This window comes from Amblyomma americanum, chromosome 9, assembly GCF_052857255.1.
Source record: "Amblyomma americanum isolate KBUSLIRL-KWMA chromosome 9, ASM5285725v1, whole genome shotgun sequence".
Classification (NCBI taxonomy): domain Eukaryota; kingdom Metazoa; phylum Arthropoda; class Arachnida; order Ixodida; family Ixodidae; genus Amblyomma; species Amblyomma americanum.
Window position 1 is genome coordinate 30,888,814 of NC_135505.1, and position 18,570 is coordinate 30,907,383.

General features: G+C 46.7%; 1 protein-coding gene across 5 annotated transcripts in view; it reads left to right on the forward strand.

The window, feature by feature from the left end:
- Positions 1-18,570, forward strand: part of LOC144105518 (neprilysin-2-like) — a 69,370-nt gene that overhangs the window by 20,830 nt on the left and 29,970 nt on the right. For 4 of the 5 annotated variants that reach the window (XM_077638638.1, XM_077638641.1, XM_077638642.1 and 1 more), the window contains 3 exons: positions 3,879-4,013; positions 5,811-5,900; positions 8,775-8,980. In XM_077638638.1, the coding sequence (XP_077494764.1) occupies positions 3,879-4,013; positions 5,811-5,900; positions 8,775-8,980 (431 nt within the window). The remainder of the gene's footprint in view (positions 1-3,878; positions 4,014-5,810; positions 5,901-8,774; positions 8,981-18,570) is intronic. The other variant, XM_077638640.1, reaches the window with a different exon arrangement.

Genomic DNA, 18,570 nt, shown 5'->3' on the forward strand with positions numbered 1-18,570 from the left:
GCGGCGAGAGCGAGCGGAATCCGCTGCCGCGGCAGAGATTCCGCCGAAATACCCAGCGGAAAGGCCGATCGGACGAGGACCCAATTCTGCCGCAGGCAAAAAATCCGCCGAGTCTCGTCAGCCAATAGGAAGGCGAGTACCCGCGGCGACAAACATGGCGACGCCCTTCGATGCAGGACGCCTAGCTTCGCAGTGAATTCGCCGCTGTTACCGCTGTTACTGCCTTTTTCAGCGCGTTCACTTGCCCGCGAAGCGGGGAGCCCTCCTCCTTTCGGGCTACTCTATATTCTGTCCACTGTCCAGGCAGGGACACTTTATTTTTCGTTTTTTTATCGTCCCACAATAAGTTTTGCCCACTGTCCATAAATGAAGGCAGGGACAATTTATTTTTTGTTCTTTTTATAGCCCCACAATAATTTTTGTCCATAAATTGGCAGTGGTGCAGGCAGAGGCTTATTATTTTTCAATCTTTTTAGGTTGCCATAACTTAATATTTGTCCATAAATGGGCCAGCGGTGTTTCACTTCGTCTCATCTCACCCATAAGGTATCTTAGGAGTGATAAATTAATTTTTATTACTAGTGGCGATTCTGTTTCTTTTCGGCTTGTTGAGAATGGTTCCCCTCCTAACCACTAGATGGCGCCACCAGGCTAGACTTGACGCTCTAAATGTGAGTATGTTAGAAATGGCGTGACATCCAGAAAAATAGCTGCATTTAGCGTACGTAAGCGTGCATATGATTATGGTACGTAGACGGCATCGATTAACCTCTTACTATATCTGTGTACGCCGTGAGCAGACGACGAGCGGCGGCGTGGTGGCCGGGAATGGTGAACGAGGCAAGATTTCGGCGGCCGCGGATTTCGCTCGCTCTCGCCGACAACGCCCAAGCGAGAAGGAAGGCGGCGTTTCGCTCTGCTACAGCCTGCCACCTGTCAGGTGACAGGATCATCTGTGACTTGTCAGGTGGCTGTTACGCAGACAACGTTGCATACGTAGACGTGTAGTGGCAGGTACCGTGTTGCGCCTCTCGCCACCCTACGGGATCTTCTGGTGCCAGCCACCTTCCAGGTGGCGTTTCGCTCTGCTACTTAGACAACCGGTTACGCCGACAACGACGGCGACGACGCGGAACGCCGAAGCGGGTACCTAAGAGCTGTGCTCTAAAAATAAAGGAATCTAGGTACCTGTCGGAGCCACCTTTACACGTGAATGGTATTTCTGCGGCGTAGCTGGCGCCTGTTATTTATACCCAGTCGCAGACGCGGTTTCACGACCGCCGGCGGTAACCCATTGCCCTCAGGCTGAGTTCTTGAAGCTTGGTGTTAAGCCACCTTGATAACAGCGCATTCATTTAGAGTGACAGTGATCCGTTCGAATGGCGGCTGTCACGGGACGAATGTTTGTTTTCAACGCAGATATATTTGGTCAAAAGCGTTAAGTGGCACAGTTAAAGTGCTCGATATTCTTCCTCGCGAAAAATTTTGTCGGTTAGCGAAACATACACAACATTCGGCCCAGAACAACGAAGCTTCAGAAGAAAAAAGCTCTTAAGCTCGTTGCGCGCACCCCCCCCCCCAAAAAAAAAAAAAAAACAGGCAAAATCGCGTTTAAGAAACTGTAATTCACACCGAAAAATCATTCAAGAAAGTGTCCCTGCTGACAGCTTAATAGAAAAAAACCCGGAAATTTTGCGAAGGAGGCCGTAATCTTTTGACAATCTCCGCAATTTCTAAGGGCGCGCTTGCAAGAGTGTTCTGCGATGCGCTTTGTCCACCGCTCGCGTGGGGAAATTCTACCTTGAACCCGTGTTTCTAAACGGCGCTAGTATAAACCTTTGTTCGTAAAGTTCCGAGACTGAGTCTATTAAAAAAATGCGTTTAGCATTGAAATCATTTGTGAAGCACCCCTTCGAAATAGTCTCCCTTGCAGTCTGTACACAGCTTCCAACTTTGAAGTTTTGGAAACAGTTGGAAAACGCTGCTTTTGAAGGGCTGTCACCTCCTTTGTCGTGGCGTTTTGAATGGCCTCCACGCTCTCCATCCAGCGACCTTTTAGGGCTCTCTTCACACGAGGAAACAGGAAAAAAATCGCATGGGGAAAGGTGAGGCGAGTGTGGCGGATGGGGAAGTACAGTAACGCTGTGCTTGGCGAGAAATTTTGTCACGCTGAGAGCAGTGGGCGGCCTTGCGTTATCGTGGCCAAGGCTCCATTGTGCAGATGCCCATAGGTCATGGCGAAGGCGTCGCAGCGCATCACGCATGTGTTGGAGCACATGGATGAAACCTCCTGATTCACCGTCTGCCCTTGTGGGACGAACTCGTGGCTTATGCCACCTCTGGCATCGAAAAAAACTATCAGCATCGTATTTGTTTTGGTCTTCTGTCGCCGTACCCTTCTCGACGCCGGAGAGCTTGTGGACTGCCACTCGGCGCTCTGCCTCTTTGTTTGAGGAATGTATTGAAAACACCATGTTTCGTCTTCAGCAATGATTCTGTCGACGAATGCAGCATCCTTCTCTGCCTCGGAGAGCAAATCAGCGCTCACTGATGCCCGCGTGTCCCTCTGGTCCTGTGTCAGGGAGTGCGGCACGAGTTTGGCATTCAGCTTTCGTTTCCCCAAGTTCTCACACAAAAATTTGGTGGCATGTTGTCTTAGTAATGCCGAGAGCATCTGATAGCATCCGGACTGTAATGGTGCGGTCTTGGTGTACGATTTCCATCATCCGAGCCACGTTGTTTTCATTACGTGAGGTTGAAGGACGCCCCTGCCTTGTGTCGTCTTCCACCGACGTTCTCCCCGAAACGAACATCTTGTGCCATTCGAAAACTCGCGCCCGCGATAATGTATGGCTGCCGTAAGCATCACGAAGGAGCTCATACGTCTGTGTGGCTGTCTTGCTAAGCTTCACAGAGAATTTTAGGTTCGCACGTTGTTCGAGGTGGACGTCCATCTCGTATCACTCACTCACAGTAAAATGCGCAGACGACTTGTGACAATGTATTTTCTACATGTAGTGCCATCCAGCGGCTGCCACAGCAAATAACATAAATAGGTCAGGTTAGCCCGAAAAGATGGCGCTACACATACGCACGAACATTTGTTTCGGGGAATAATTTCTAGAGAAGAAAATAAATCAGTCTCGAAAATTTACGGACAAAGGTTGTAGAGAATGGCGAGTGATGGGTCGCACAGGAATGTTGTTCATAATAGGTGGTTGGACGGGAAATGAAAATTTGTTGTTTGTTCGTGTTCTAGGATCCACGGCTTAAAGAAAACGTAAGCCAAACAACTATCCCTCTAACATTATCCTCCTCAGACTCGGCAATGAAAATTATGTTCAATACACTGAGCAATCGAGCCCTAGGCGCGACAGCCACGGAAGGAGGTCAGAGGTCGTAAAAAGCCTTCTCTATGCTACGTATAAATATTATCAAGGAGATATAGATATAGATGTATTGTCCCTCTCAGCTTTACGAGCGTTCAGAAAGGTTGGTGTCATTGGGAGTACGCTTTACACTCCGGTAAAAAGTACAATAACAAGCTGATTTACTCAATAAGCGGTAAAACACTTTTAGATACTTATTAGTACCTCTAAGTGCGACGAAACTTCAAAATTTTTTTTTTGCTTAGGAGATTTCATTTTCTCTGTAGTAGACATTTGTCACCAATTACGCACTAAATATATTTGAACCATGTTTAGCGGTCTAAATGATCATATCCTAAATGTTTAAAAAATTAATAGCACAGTCACAGGAGCATTCTCATCGCTGCATATTGGACGCGCTTTGCAATGTTATGCTTGAGAAAACTGTATGGATTCCGACTTTAAAGTTTTCTTCGTTCGCATGGCAACAATGACGACGATTATTCTCAGCGGACATCATCGCCGGTGGCCTGGGGAAGGCGAATCCTTGCGAAGACTTCCACGCCTTTGTGTGCGGAGACCAAGAGGAGAGCAAAGGTGTGCGGTCTTCAGCCATGAAGATCTCTGCACTCAGAGGGCTGCAAGGTACTTTTAGGAGCATCATCAGCGTGCAGTGCCGCGTCATTTCGCCGTGAGGGCGTTTGCTTGGGTCTGTTTGTGCTCCCGTTAGCAATAGTTTCATGAAAGACCATTTTTCTGTTTTGAAGAGCTTTTGCATACCCACATTATTACACTGTTTTCGTTCATAATAGCTTAGTGTCCCTGCCAGGAATCTATTTAAACTGTAAATGATCATGCTGTAAATGATCATGCAAAACCACAATCCGCTCTGAGTGGTCAGTAAAAGGGATCAAGAGAGGGAGAGTCACTAAGTTATACTTGCTGGTGCACTGGCTCCAAATCGATACGAAACGGTACGGTCAAAAATTTATGGTTCGATTTGCTTTATGGGCGTTTAACGTACCAAAGCGGATAGCTTCGGTCAACAGAGATTATTTAACGTGCACTGACATCGCAAAGTACAGAGTTAATTGGAGAGACATGGGAGAGGCTTTTGTCCTGCAGTGGACATAGTCAGGCTGATGATGATGATGATGACATCGCACAGTGCACAGTCTCTAGCACAGTCTCTAGCATATCCCGACCCTCGAAATGCAGCCGCTGCGGCCGGGATCGAACCCGCTTCTTACGGTTCATCAGTCGACCACCATAACCACTGAGCCGCTGCGGCGACTCCTCTAAAATTGATCTTAATGGAACTTCAAAAGACAATGACGAGAGTATGCTCCCAGTGGAGAGTCGCTTCTCGAAGACCCCACTTCTCACTTGTTGCGAGTAATCACTGACTTAACGCTGTAGCAGGGAAATGTTAGCTTTGAGACTGGTTGTCTTTATATAAATAATGAAAAGAAATAGAAGTGCAGCGTAATAGTGGGTCGGACGTCCGGAGCACAATCGAAACACACATAAAACTGGGAGGACACACATACCTAATGGGTTAAATCCCTCATACGCAGGTCATTCTCTGCCTTACATTCATAGATACCTGGGATTCCTCATACCCCACCTGGTACAGCGGTGTAGCGGTTAAGCAATGCACCATTGTCCTATGATACCAAGTGCTCCCAGCCGTGGGCCTTGTGCGGCACAAGTTGCTCTTCCCGGGGGACCAATAATTAACTTAACTGGCAGCTGCCACGGTGGGGAGTTCGCTCACTAGGTTGTGATGACGCCGCAATTTCACGTGAGCTAGGTGGTCCACCTGCCTCATAGTTTGCTCTCTTGGAACCACCTGCCCGAGTCATGCTCATGGGTTTTCGCTCAAGACGCCGACGCCGGATTTTCTGGGTAACGGGGCAATATGAACTCTATCGCGTTACCATCTACCGTGATATTCATCGATTTTTAAAAGCGTTTATGCAAAATAAAAACAAAGAAAGAAGCGCATGAACCAGCTACCCGCCTCCCTAAAGATATAAAAAATTCTTTCACATGGAAAGGAACTCATTTTTCGCCGACACAAACATCCCTCACATACAGGTCTCAAAGATTTTGTATATGTTCTGATCGTAGCATTGCCTAAAGATTAAGTATTTCATTTCTCAACTCCAAGAAACACCAGCCTATGCATCGTAGCGCATTGAGCGGCTGCCTGGTTCTCCCGGTAGGCTCTTTAGACGCATCGTAGCAAAATCCCGGTGAGCAGTTCGCCTCTCATTTGTGTTTCCGTCTTGTGTTATATTGTCGCTGTGCCGTTTTTGTCCATTTTTCCGAATAGGTGCAGTGCATTTTCTTTCTTTGGTGACCTGCGTCCGGGAATCCTCAGTGAAGTCAGAGTGTTTCTTTATTCGCTGGCTGATGGATCATGTTTATCTTTTCTAGATATCTTGAAATATTCACACGCGGCGAGGCGACGAACATTGAGCGCATCTGACAAATTCAGAGCAGCGTACAAGTCGTGCTTGGCGGGAGGTAAGACACCCTGAAAAACTTACCCCTCAAAACTGTTCCTCCAAGCTTTGTGCTGATGCAGTTGGATCATCGGCGAGTTGTTTTGAACTATGCACCTTTTAAATTTGTTTCTTGGACATGCGGTCGGATGTGCCGAGTTTTCTGATGTCAGGCGAGCAGTGCCAAGGCCGCAAATTCTTCCAGTATGCATCGTACCGCGTGCTTGGCCTACGCAGCCACTTCGGATGCGCACTGGGTTAATCGTCTTGCGCAAGCGAGTGCCTGCGCAAGACACTGTCATTGGCCTGGCGGGGGCTCACGAAGGTAGCTTGCGCAAGCGCCGCGGGACAACTTCCTACCGTACTCGATGGTTCGTTCTCTCCCACAAAGAAAGACGATGTGATAGTCATTTCAACAGAAGCGTTGAAGGGCTACCGATATTGCTGACGCGTAAGTTAGCCGGGAACCTTTCAGGTGAGGACACCGCTGCCTTCTTTCCCATCATGAGAAAGAGGCAACTGCTTTCAGTTTCCTTTATTTTAAAGAAGCAAGAAAATATTGCGAAGTTGCTTAGTAAACTTGTACAAAACAAGGCGAGCAACGGTCACGAGGCGGTGCTCATTCAGAGAGTCTTCTTTCGACAAGTTTCTTATCACCCCCCTCCTCCCTTTTATCCTTATCCTTTTTAAATTCAGTATCTGGTGTGAAGGGTAGCATCTTCCTGCTTTCTGGCTATCACGTTGGATAGGTAAGACTACTAAAAGGGACTAACACATTACGGGGAATTCGGGAAAACGCCTATCCATAGCCGCTACCCCTTCTGGCCCGTTGCGCGTTAGTGGAAGGCACTCTGTCATTCCCTAGCTTGTTACCTGATGGGTGATGCCAGCGCGCTACTTTTGAATGCTAGAAGCCGTGCGCCCCATGGTGGCAGCCAAGGGAACTAGAAGGGCTTGTGCTGAATTCCCGCGAACGGACATTTAAAAAGGAATGCATGCAACCATGATCAATTCCCCTACGCCTGCAAACGTAGCGTTTCCCGTTCTAAACTGCGCGAAAGAACGGGGGACAGAGACAGGAAACACGTACACACGCACAGCGCAGACTTCCAACTTTTATTTGAAAACGCTTCGAGCATTCCTTTCTATACGCTCCCAAAACCACCACATGACACAGCCGGGATCAAACAAAACAGATAAGTTTAACAGTTCAGTGTACATAAAGCGCGGACCACCTGGAGAGACAATATGAAAACATCAGTGCGTGCTTGCTACACACCCTTGATACCTAGATAAAAGGAGAGGCGAAGATAAAGAGCCTGAAGGTGAAACTAATAATTGAAAGAGAACGAATGGTGGAAACGACAGGAACGATGTATTACGAGTGAAAACTTGCCAAGCAAAAGGGATGGGACGTGGAACCAACAGTAACAACAGTAAAAGATGAAGGTGCAAACCATTAAGAGCTAAGCAGAAAAGAAATAAGAGAGAAACCTTATGAACGATACAAAACAAGATTAAATGTAAAAAGTGTCTGGGAATCATTAACAACGAGGCTAAAACGGTGAAACCGAGAGCGGTAGATGGAGACAAAATTAAACAAAGGTAAATGCGACACGAGAATGAAAAGGCTTAAACCAGGCTAAGACTTATGAAGGATGAAAACAACAAATAACAAAAGTGAAGGTGCAGGGCTAAAGACACAGATTAAAACGTTTGCAGCACTGCTTCTTATGCTTGCTTCCTGCACAACTGCTTTAAATTTTAATGCAGTATATTTACAAGTGATGCCTTGAAGCTTGAAACTGTGTGGCGTCATTGATTTTGTGCCCTCAATGACGTGGGTAAAATTGGAAGGGACACTTAAGCACCCTGTTAAGGATATAACGTGATAGAGTTAATGAGTTGATGTCCCTTTATGCAGAATCACGCATTCTCAAATTCACATTCATATATCGCTGGTATTCTTCATACCACGCCTTGCGCAACGGTGCAGCGATTAAGGGATGCATGCGCAACGGCCCTGCGATGGCAGGTGCTGCCACAGATGGGTCGCGTGCGACACAAGTTGTTCTTCCCGAGCAACCTCTCCCGATCAACCAATGATTTAACTTCCAACAGCCAGGGTTGCTCACAGTCCGGTGGGTAGGTTGTGATGTCACCACAATACCACGTGATCTACTTAGCCCAACTAGGTTGCTTCACCTAGGGTGGCTGCCCGTGCCACCCTACGCCACCCTATTTATCGCTCACAACGCAGACAACGCGGATTTTCTGCGTAACTTGGTCTTTCAAGTTATCGCGTTACTAAACGTATTAAATAAGTTGATGTAACCTTTAGGATGTGCGGAGAGGCCAGACGTAATACCACTGCGTTAAACTTGCCGGAACCTTAGCACCCAGTAAGTGCCAGCATGAATGCAGTTTTGCTTGCTTTCTTTATAGTGGCAGTGGTTTTTTATTAAAATAATAGTAAAAAGGAAGGAAAAGATTTTGCTAGCCCCGGCATCTGCCATCGATTCTGAAGCACCTGAGCTGGGGAAGCGGAAATAAAGGATAGCAGGCAGAATGGAGAAATGAAATGAAAGAGGTGAGGGGACAGGAAGAGAGGATAGGGGGAGGAGTAGTATATACAAACTATTTACACAATAAGAAATGGGTCCAGGTTGTGCGCGTGATTAGTTCATGTTGGAGGATTAAAACACGCGCGCACAGCAGTGTGTTGGCTACAATTGGAGTAGGGCGTCCAGTTATTAATCATTCAAGGTAGAACTCGCGGAGCGTTCGGTCACTGCGCGTGACTACCTGACGGAGAACAGACGGGATGTCAAGCCCGTGTGTTCGAGGAATGCACAAAGGCTCACCAAGGTTCGGTAATCTGTTGTGCCTTTTGTAGGAAACAACAGCAGTCAACTGCAGGCGGTGGTTCTAAGAGCACTCAAGAGACGAGGGTTTGAGGAGTGGCCTGCAGTAAAGAAGGAACCGGCTGAAAACACGCATGAGAACTACCAGAAAATTTTCAAGAGCATTGGCCTTCGACCATTTTTTGACTACCGTGTGCGAGGTAAACCAAAGCGTGCCAAGCAGAGACCGACAATAACGGTAAGACATCTTTCTTATCTTGCATTCTATTCAGCCTTACTTTCTGGCTCTGTCGGAACATTTAGGGGAGAAAACAAAAGGTAGATTAGCTCAGGTAATCTAGGATATACAATGCGAAAGATGCCGGTGCTCACTGTGTTCATTGGCGTTGGCGTTGACAATGTTCTAGACGGCGATGGCTTCGTGCAAAGGAAGACCGTATAACTGGCTCCCTGGATACGCGGGCGCCTCATTCGTGCTTTGATACATGTGGCGGTGGTGAGAGAGAGGTGTGGCTTGGATGCATTAGCGCAGACAGTGCTGTGCCTGACATGCGGCACTGCAGCAATCGCTAGGCCACAGCGATCATATGGTGATCAGTTTCTCGCGATCAACCATTAACTGCATGCCACCTCCAAGGGTGGCAGGGAGGGCGCGCTGCCTATGCAGTGTGCGAAACTCAATCAAAGCATGCTTCTGCAGTTGGACACCAACGCCACGTACATCAAAGCGAGTTTGAGGTCTCAACCGGCTCCGTGGGTCAGTGATAATAATAATTATTATTATCACTGACCCACGGAGCCGGTTGTGCGCCTTTCCTATTGTGAAAATGAACGGCCTGTGCAAAGCTGTCAACGTCCATGAGCTCTATGAACGCCGTCGGCTCCCTTGTTTTGTTTGGTTTTGAGGAAAGGAAGTGGCACAGTAACCGTCTCACATATCTACATAGACACCCGAACCGCACCGTAAAGGAAAGGATAAAAGAGGGAGGGAAAGAAGAAAGAGAAAACTGAAAATTAAATGTTGGATTTTGAGGAAAGGCGCGGCGCTACGCAGCGGTGGAACACTTGCGGCTCGGTGCTACTAGTGTCGCATGCGCAGCAGTGACTGCGGAGCGAGAGAGAGAGAAATATCCGCGGCGAGGTGCGCGTTGTGACGTCATGTGCCTCCTCGGAGCACCGCCACGTTGAAATCGCGAGTTCGCGGCCAGTAAACCTTTCGCTTTAAAACAACAACAATGTAGAGTTGGAGCACCGCTCTGGCGAAATTATTGGATTTTGTCCTCATGATGATTTATTTTGGAGCAGAGGTTGATGCGAATGTTTAGCTACTGGTTGCTGATCCCATCGTCCATAACAGGTAAACGGTGGGGTGTATTTGCCAATTTAATTGTTCTAACTGCGCGCATAATGCCCACAGGCTGCAGATTGCTATTTGCTGCAAATATTCCAGTAGGAACAAACCTACGCGAGCGCTGGTATAAAGCGTTTCACATGACCGTGAGAATGAATGTGAGTGTATGCAATATTAGCACTACAGCGTTCTTTTTTAGGAAGAAAATATGAATGGGAATTTCGCATTATTTAGCAAGCAATTAAGCTAGGAAACTAATGACCTGGAATTGTTTCCTTTCATCTTTTATCGTCCGCGAATCGTATACACTACACATATTTAAAAATTTTCCGGAGCAGGAATGCAGATAGCAAATATTTACTCCATACTTCACTCTGTGCAAGCATTCGATTTGAGGCGATGCTGGAAAGAACCATAAAATAAAATATCAGCTTTGAAATTTTTTCTTTTTAGAAACTGCCGAAATTCTATTACCAGCAACAAAAGACTCTGTCTGATTACCGAGCACGCTAAAATAATTAGATTCTGAAACTTTTTGCAGTTCTTTGTTTCACTCTTTTAGGTTTTGGCGTTTTGAAGATTGTAGGCTAAGTAGATAGCTGCAGAGTGTCTCATCACTGTTTAGTGTTGCAATGCCTAGATTTCATTGCGAGGTCTTATCGAGGACCAAATATGACCGACACAGCCTCACTACTCTCTGGTGCATAATCAGTGGTCAGTGAGTTTAAAGTCCGGTCCTCGCCAGGACAACTGATTTCGACCTCAAAGCAGGCAACTTTCACCCGACTCTGCCAGCCCTGTTTAAGCTATAACATCCTGTTTTCTTCTGAAGGCGTCATAGCCGGTGCCATAGCCGCAGCTAGGGCGCCAACCGCAGTCATCGGTGGCGTATTTTGCATATGACGCGCACTTGGCTTGCCAGACACTCCAATTCCTGCCGCATATTTGCGTCGGAGGCTTGAGTTGGCACGGCTACTCTGTTTCACGGTTACACAATCAACAAAAGCCACCTTTTCCTTTAAACAATGACGTCGTTTAGGACGCTCTGTTCAAAACAGAATTGAAGAAAATAAAAATGCAGTCCTCACGCTTTGTCCACCGTGTAGTGAAAATGCCGTGCAGCCATCCTGTCTTCCAACCTACAGTAATACAAAAAATAAGCAAGACAGCTTCCGGTATGCTCCTGCTCAAAAAAACGACGGAATCATGACGCCTTAAAGGAGCTTGTTGAATATGCCCACGCAGCAAATGAAAAAAAAAAAAAAGATGGGTACAAGTTCTGCATTGAAGTTGTGCTCTCAGCTTTTTTGGTGTTCGTTATAAAGCTTTAAAAAAACTGACAGGATGGTTACCACTGCGCAGCGCGAGATTCAGCGACAGCTGCTAAATAATTTATCTTTCAAGATATACTGAGGTAAAGAATTTCGTAGAGGTATGCATGCGCGTATAGTTACAGAGCATTGTTTTTAGTTTTGCGCACGTACCCTTTCCTCGACTATCGCTAGTGTCTAGTCCGCCGTTATAGGAGAATCCACCCCTACTGACCCTTTCATTGAGCAGAGCGTTTTGCAGGAGCCGTCAGAGCCATACCCTACAACATTGCTGCGTTCTGGCCAGGATCTCCCTCCTTCCACGGCACCCGCTATTCGGACGGCTCCCGTGGCATAAACCCTCTGGTTGCGCATTCCTCGCTTTCGCCACACTCTTCTCTTTCTACGGTAGCCACCCTCTGGGTACACATTCCTGTGTTCTCGCCATACCTTCCTCCTAGCACGGCAATCCTCCTCCTACAATTCTCCGAGCGGTTCCTGTGTCAACCACCCTCCAGTTGCGCTCTGCTGCAACTACTACTACTGCTGCTACTACCATTCCTACTACTTCTGCAACTACCAAACCAACTACTACTACTATTACAACTACTACTACAAATACTATGCTACTATTTCAACTGCCGCTACAACTACTTCAACTACTGCAACTACTACTGTCAATTCTACTAAAGTGACTAGGCTCACACCTGGTTGTGAATTCCTCGCACTCGATGTACACTCCTCATTCCACGGTAATCACCCTCTGATTGCGAAGTCTTACGCTATCGCCATACCTTCTATCTTCCATGCCAAACACCACACGATTGCGGATAACTCCGCTCTTGCCTTACCCGCGGATAACTCCGCTCTTGCCTTACCCTCATTTTCCCACGGTAACCATCCTCCAAGTGGTTCCCTTGCTAACCATCTTCTGGTTACACACTTCTGTTCGTGCTGTTATTACTAATACTGCAGCTACTACTAATTCCACTACTACTCCCACTACTACTACTTCAACTACTACTAAAACAACTCCAGCAGCTACTACAACAACTACTACTACTACTGCTTCAGTCACCCTCTGTTTGTGAATTCCTCGCACTCGCCATGCATTCCTTCCACGGTAGTCACCCTGCGATTGCGAAATGTGACATTCTTGCCATATCCTCAATCTTCCACTTCAAAACTCTACGGTTGTCGATGTTTTCTTTCTTGCCATTGCCTCATTTTTCCGCGGTAACCATCCCCCAGATGGTTCCCGTGCCAACCACCCTTCCGGTTATGCACTACTGCGGCTGCTGCTACTATTAACACTACTACTACAACGACTGCGACTACCAGTACTGCGACTGCTGGTACTAATACTGATACTTCAACTACTACAGCAAGCCATTACAATATATACTACTAGTAGTACTACTACAACTATTAATATACTACTACTAATATACAACAACTACTGCTACTACTAATACTACCAGAGCCAGCCTCTAGTCGTGAATTTCTCCCAATCGCCATACACCCCTCCTTCCATGGTAATCACCTTCCGGTTGCGAAGTCTCACGCTATCGCCATACCCTCCTCCTTCCACGATAACAATCCTCCGAGTGGCTCCCTGGCCAACCAACCTCCAGTTATGCACTACTACTACTACCACTACTGCTGCTACTGCTACTACTACTGGTACTACTACTGGTACTACTACCACTACTTCAAGTACAACAACTACTACTACTACTACTGGCCGCCGCTGAGGCTCAGTGGTTATGGCACTCGGCTGCTTACCCGTAAGACGTCGGTTCAATCCCGGCCGCTGTGGTCGAATTTCGACGGAGGCGAAATTCTAGAGGCCCGTTTACTGTGCGACGTCTGTGCACATTAATGAGCCCTAGGCAGTCGAAATTTCTAGAGCCTCTCACTACGGCGTCATTCATAGCCTTAGTCGCTGTGGGATGTTAAACCCCCGTAAACCAAACAAAACTACTACTACTACTACTACTACTGGAACTTCTACTACCACTGCTACAGTCACCCTCCGGTTGTGAATTTCTGGCACTTGCCATAGACTCCTTCAAAAGTAATCACCCTCCAGTTACGAAATCTCACGCTATCGCCATTATCTCCTACTTCGAGGATAACAATCCTCCGAGTGTATACCATGCCAGCCAACCTCCAGTTACGCACCATTACTACTACTACCGCTACTGTTTGATCTACCACTAAAACTACTACTACTACTACTACAGCTACAGTCACCTCCGGTTGTAAATTCCTCGCACTTGCCATACACTCCTCGTTACAGGGTAATCACCATCCGGTTGCGAAGTCTCACGCTCTCACCATACCCTCCTTCCGGGATAACAATCCTCCGACTGTCTGCCGTGCCAGTCAACCTCCAGTTACGCACCCGCTACTACCGCTACAACTACTGCTACTACTGCTAGAGCGACCCTCCAGTTGTTAATTACTAACATTCGCCATACACTCCTTCCACGATAATCGCCCTCCGGTTCCGAAGTTCATGCTCTCGATTTTCCCTCGTCCTTGCAATATGTCAATCCTCCGAGTGGCTGCCGTGCCAGCAATGCTCCAGGTACACGCTTCTACTACTTCTACAACAACTACTACTACCACGGCTACAACTACTACCTCTACTCTTTTAAATGCAACTACAACTACTGCTACTGCTACAGACACCCGCCAGTTGTGAGTTCCTCGCTCTTGCCATACACTCCTTTTTCCACAGGATCACCCTGCAGTTGCGAAGCTCATGCTCTCGCCATACCCTCCTGTTTCCGCGCTAACAATCCCGCGTGTGGTTACCGTCCCAAACAACCTGCAATTACGCACTATTACCACTACTACTACTACTACTACTACTACTACTACTACTACTACTACTACTACTACTTCTACTACTACTACTAGAGCCGCCGCGGTGGCTGAGTGGTTATGGCGCTCGGCTGCCGGCCCAAAAGACGCGGGTTCGATCCCGGCCGCGGCGGTCCAATCTTGATGGAGGCGAAATTCTAGAGGCCCGTGTACTGTGCGATGTCAGTGCAAGTTAAAGAACCCCAGGTGGTCGAAATTTCCGGAGCACTTCACTACGGCGTCCTTCATAGCCTGACTTGCTTTGGGAAGTTAAACCCATATAAACCAAACCAAACTACTACTACTAGTACTGCTACTACTTCTGCTACTAGAAAACTTCTACTGCACAGTCACCCTTCATTTGTGAATTCCTCGCACCTGCCATAGACGTCTCCTTCCAAGGTAATCACCCTCCGCTTTCAGTTTCACGCTCTCGCAAATCTTTCCTCCTTCCATGATTATAATGCTCTGAGTGGCTACCTTGCCAACCAGCCTCCAGTTACGCGCTACTACTACTACTACTACTACTACTACTACTACTACTACTACTACTACTACTTCACTTCACTTCACTTTAATACCTTAAAAACCCTCGTTAGAGGGTATTACATAAGGGGTGGGGCACACAGAAATGAAAAACAGAAAGACTAACAGATAAGTTGAAAGTTATACAAATATAAGATTATCACTAAGCAAGTACACGCGTGATTTCTTCGATGAACAATGATTGGCATGTGATAGCAGCAAGTTCACGGGGAAGGCCGTTCCAGTCGTTCGCGGTCCGGGGGAGGAATGATGAAGAAAATGTAGTGGTGCGGGCGCGAGGTCGTGACACTTGCTGCTGATGGCCGGTGCGGAGGGAGATGCGTGGTGATGGTGCGCAGATGTAGGGTTCCTGTCGTAGCTCAGAGTAAAAAAACTTGTGAAACAAACATAAACATGTTACTACTGCAAATACTATTACTAATACTGCTAACGTCACACACCGGCTGAGAATTCCTCGCAGTTGCCATGCACTCCTCCTTCGATAGTAGTCGCCCTCTGGTTGCGAAATCTGACGCTTTCGCCATACCCTTTATTTTTCGGCGATAACAATCCTCCGTGTGGCTGCCGTCCCAACCAACCTCGAGTTACGCTCTACTACTACTACCATTACTACTGCTACTACATCTACTACTGTTACTACCACTACCGCTACTACTACTCCTACCATTACTACTACTACATCCGCTACTACTCCAGCTACTACTGCAAGTACTACTACTATTGCTACAGCCACCCTCTGGTTGTGAATTCCTCGCAGTTCCCAAACACTCCTCCTTACAGGGTAATAATAATAATAATAATAATAATAATAATAATAATAATAATAATAATAATAATAATAATAATAATAATAATAATAATAATAATAATAATAATAATAATAATAATAATAATAATAATAATTGGTTTTGGTGGAAAGGAAATGGCGCAGTTGGACACCTTAACCGCGCCGTAAGGGAAGGAATAAATGAGGGAGTGAAAGAACAAAGGAAGAAAGAGGTAGCCGTAGTGGAGGGCTCCGGAATAATTTCGACCGCCTGGGTATCTTTAACGTGCACTGATATCGCACAGCACACGGACGCCTTAGCGTTTTGCCTCCATAAAAACGCAGTCGCCCCGGGTAATCACCCTCCGGTTGCAAAATCTCATGCTCTCGTCATATCCCCCTGATTACAATCCTTTGAGTGGCTGCCGCGCCAACCAAACTCCAATTACACACTACTACTACTACTACTACTACTACTACTACTACAACTACTACTATTACTACTACTATTACTACTAATACTGATAATACCACTAGTACTGCTGTGCCGCTACTGCCACTACTACTTCAGCTACTAGTAAAAATACCACTGCTACTGCTACAGTCGCCCTCTGGTTGTGAATTCCTCGTAGTTGCCATACACTTCTTCCACAGTAAGCACCCTCCCTTTGCGAAATCTGATGCTCTCGCCATATCCTTCACCTTTCCACGATAAGAATGCTACGTGAGGCCGCCGTCTCAACCAACCTCGAGTTATGCACTATTACTACTAATACTAGTTCTATTACTACTTCTACTACTACTACTGCCACTCAGCAACTACTACAAATACTACTACTACTGCTACAGTTGCCCTGTTGTGAATTCCTCGTAGTTGCTATACACTCCTTCCGCGGTAATCCCCCGCCGTTTGCGAAATCTGATGCTCTCGCCATATCCTTCATCTTTCCACGATAAGAATCCTCCGTGAGGCTGCCGTCTTAACCAACCTCCAGTTACGCACTACTACTACTACTAATACTACTACTACTACTACTACTACTACTACAACTACAACAACAACAACTACTACTACTACTTCTACTACTACTACTACCACCGCCGCTACTTCAGCTACCTATGCAAATATGACTACTACTGCTACAGTCACCCTCCAGTTGTGAATTTCTCCCAGTTGTCAGACCCTACTCTTTCCACGGTAATCACCCTCCGATTGCGAAATCTGACGCTTTCGCCATGCCATTCATCTTTCCGGTCCCAGGCTGGGGATGCTTTCTCTCTTGGCATATCGTCATCGTCCTCCGGTTGTGAAATCTGTGGCTCTCGGCATACCCTTCATCTTTCCACGATAGCAATTCTCCGTGTGGCTGCCATCCCAACCAACCTCCAGTTACGCACTACTACCATCACTACTACTACCACCGCTGCTACTTCAGCAACTACTGCAAATACTACTGCTGCAGTCAGCCTGCTGTTGTGAAGTCATCGCAGTTGCCAAACACACCTATTTACAGTGTAATCACCCTCCGGTGGTGAAATCTGACGCTCTCGCCGTACCATTAATCTTTCCAGCGGAATGCGCGAATTTTTGGAATGCGCCGGAGCAGTCTTGCGATTCAAAGACTAAGGAGATTAAATATGGTTTCAGTACTCCGAATAATGTAAATTCTTTGCTTTGCTGCTGCTTTTTTATTTCCCGGAAGCGAAGTGCAGCGTCAATCTTCCCTAGACTCGCATTTCTGGTGGCTTATAATCATTGCCGCCTTGTAAGTATTTCACGACTACATAAATATAAAATTAGCGGAATCTCTTTGCATAGCGTCGGTTACTGTCTCCCCTAGCTAATACGACGTATATGTGCCTCCGGATGTGCCGTTTTGAAAACTATTATGCCAATTTGTGTTCCTATTTGCCCCTCTTTGTTTGGACTTTTTAAAAATTCACCGAAATCTGGCTGTATTTAAATCTCGAACAATCTCCCATCGCATCTACACACCTACTCAAGTGCCCGTAGTGGAGTCGGCATGGCTATGCACAAATGCGCATACGAAATCCCATGTGAACAAGTATAGACGCCATGGCGTAGTGCTGTAGTGGCTGCCGTGGCTGTGAAATACCAACTGCCTTGTTTTGCCTCGACTGATTTTTCATGGGGCATGTTTCTTTTATATTGTGGCTGATAATTCGCTTTATAGTTTGCTTTTTGGCAACACTGTACGACGACGATTTCCTTCACTGGCATTCGAGCGCGCTTATTACGATTTAGTGAGCTTCAGTACACGCTGTCAGGGAGAAGAAAAGCTAGGCGCGGTACCGGCTCTCATATGTAGAAGCGCGTCATAGATAGCGAATGTGGTATACCTTAGGAATTCGACGAAATGAACGTTTCGTCTACTCGTCAGGCAGAGAATAATAATGATGGAAATGCATGAACGACCAACCACTCTTCAATAACGGAAAGGTAAAAAAAGTTTTGACCTCGCGGTTGGTGGCTGATGCGTTTATACTTTAAGGGTCCGCAAATATAAGTAGGGAAGTAACAAACCAAGAAAAAGAAAACTTTAGTGGACACTTAATCCCCGCATTAAGGGTATGACGTGATATCGTTGATGGGTCCCTTCAGAAGCCTGAGGTCCTCTTTGCGCATCACTTCGCTGACACGGACACTATTCTTTCTCTCACCATCACCTAACGCTTAAGCTACTCTTAAGAATGCATTGAGATAGCATAGACATCGCTCACACACAAGTACTCCTCTGTCGCCTGGGTTCTGCCTATATGCGCATATATGTGAAACTTATCATTCTGTAGTTTAAATTATTAGACCCCTGGGAGTCCTCGTACAACTGCTTTTGCAGAGATGTAGCGATTAAGCGATGCGCCACTGCCCGGGCAGGCAGCTGTTTCAAGGCCGGCACCCGTAGTGCTTGTGAGACCCAGGCTGCTGTTAAAGAGCAGCCTCTAGTGACCACTCGTTAATTTTA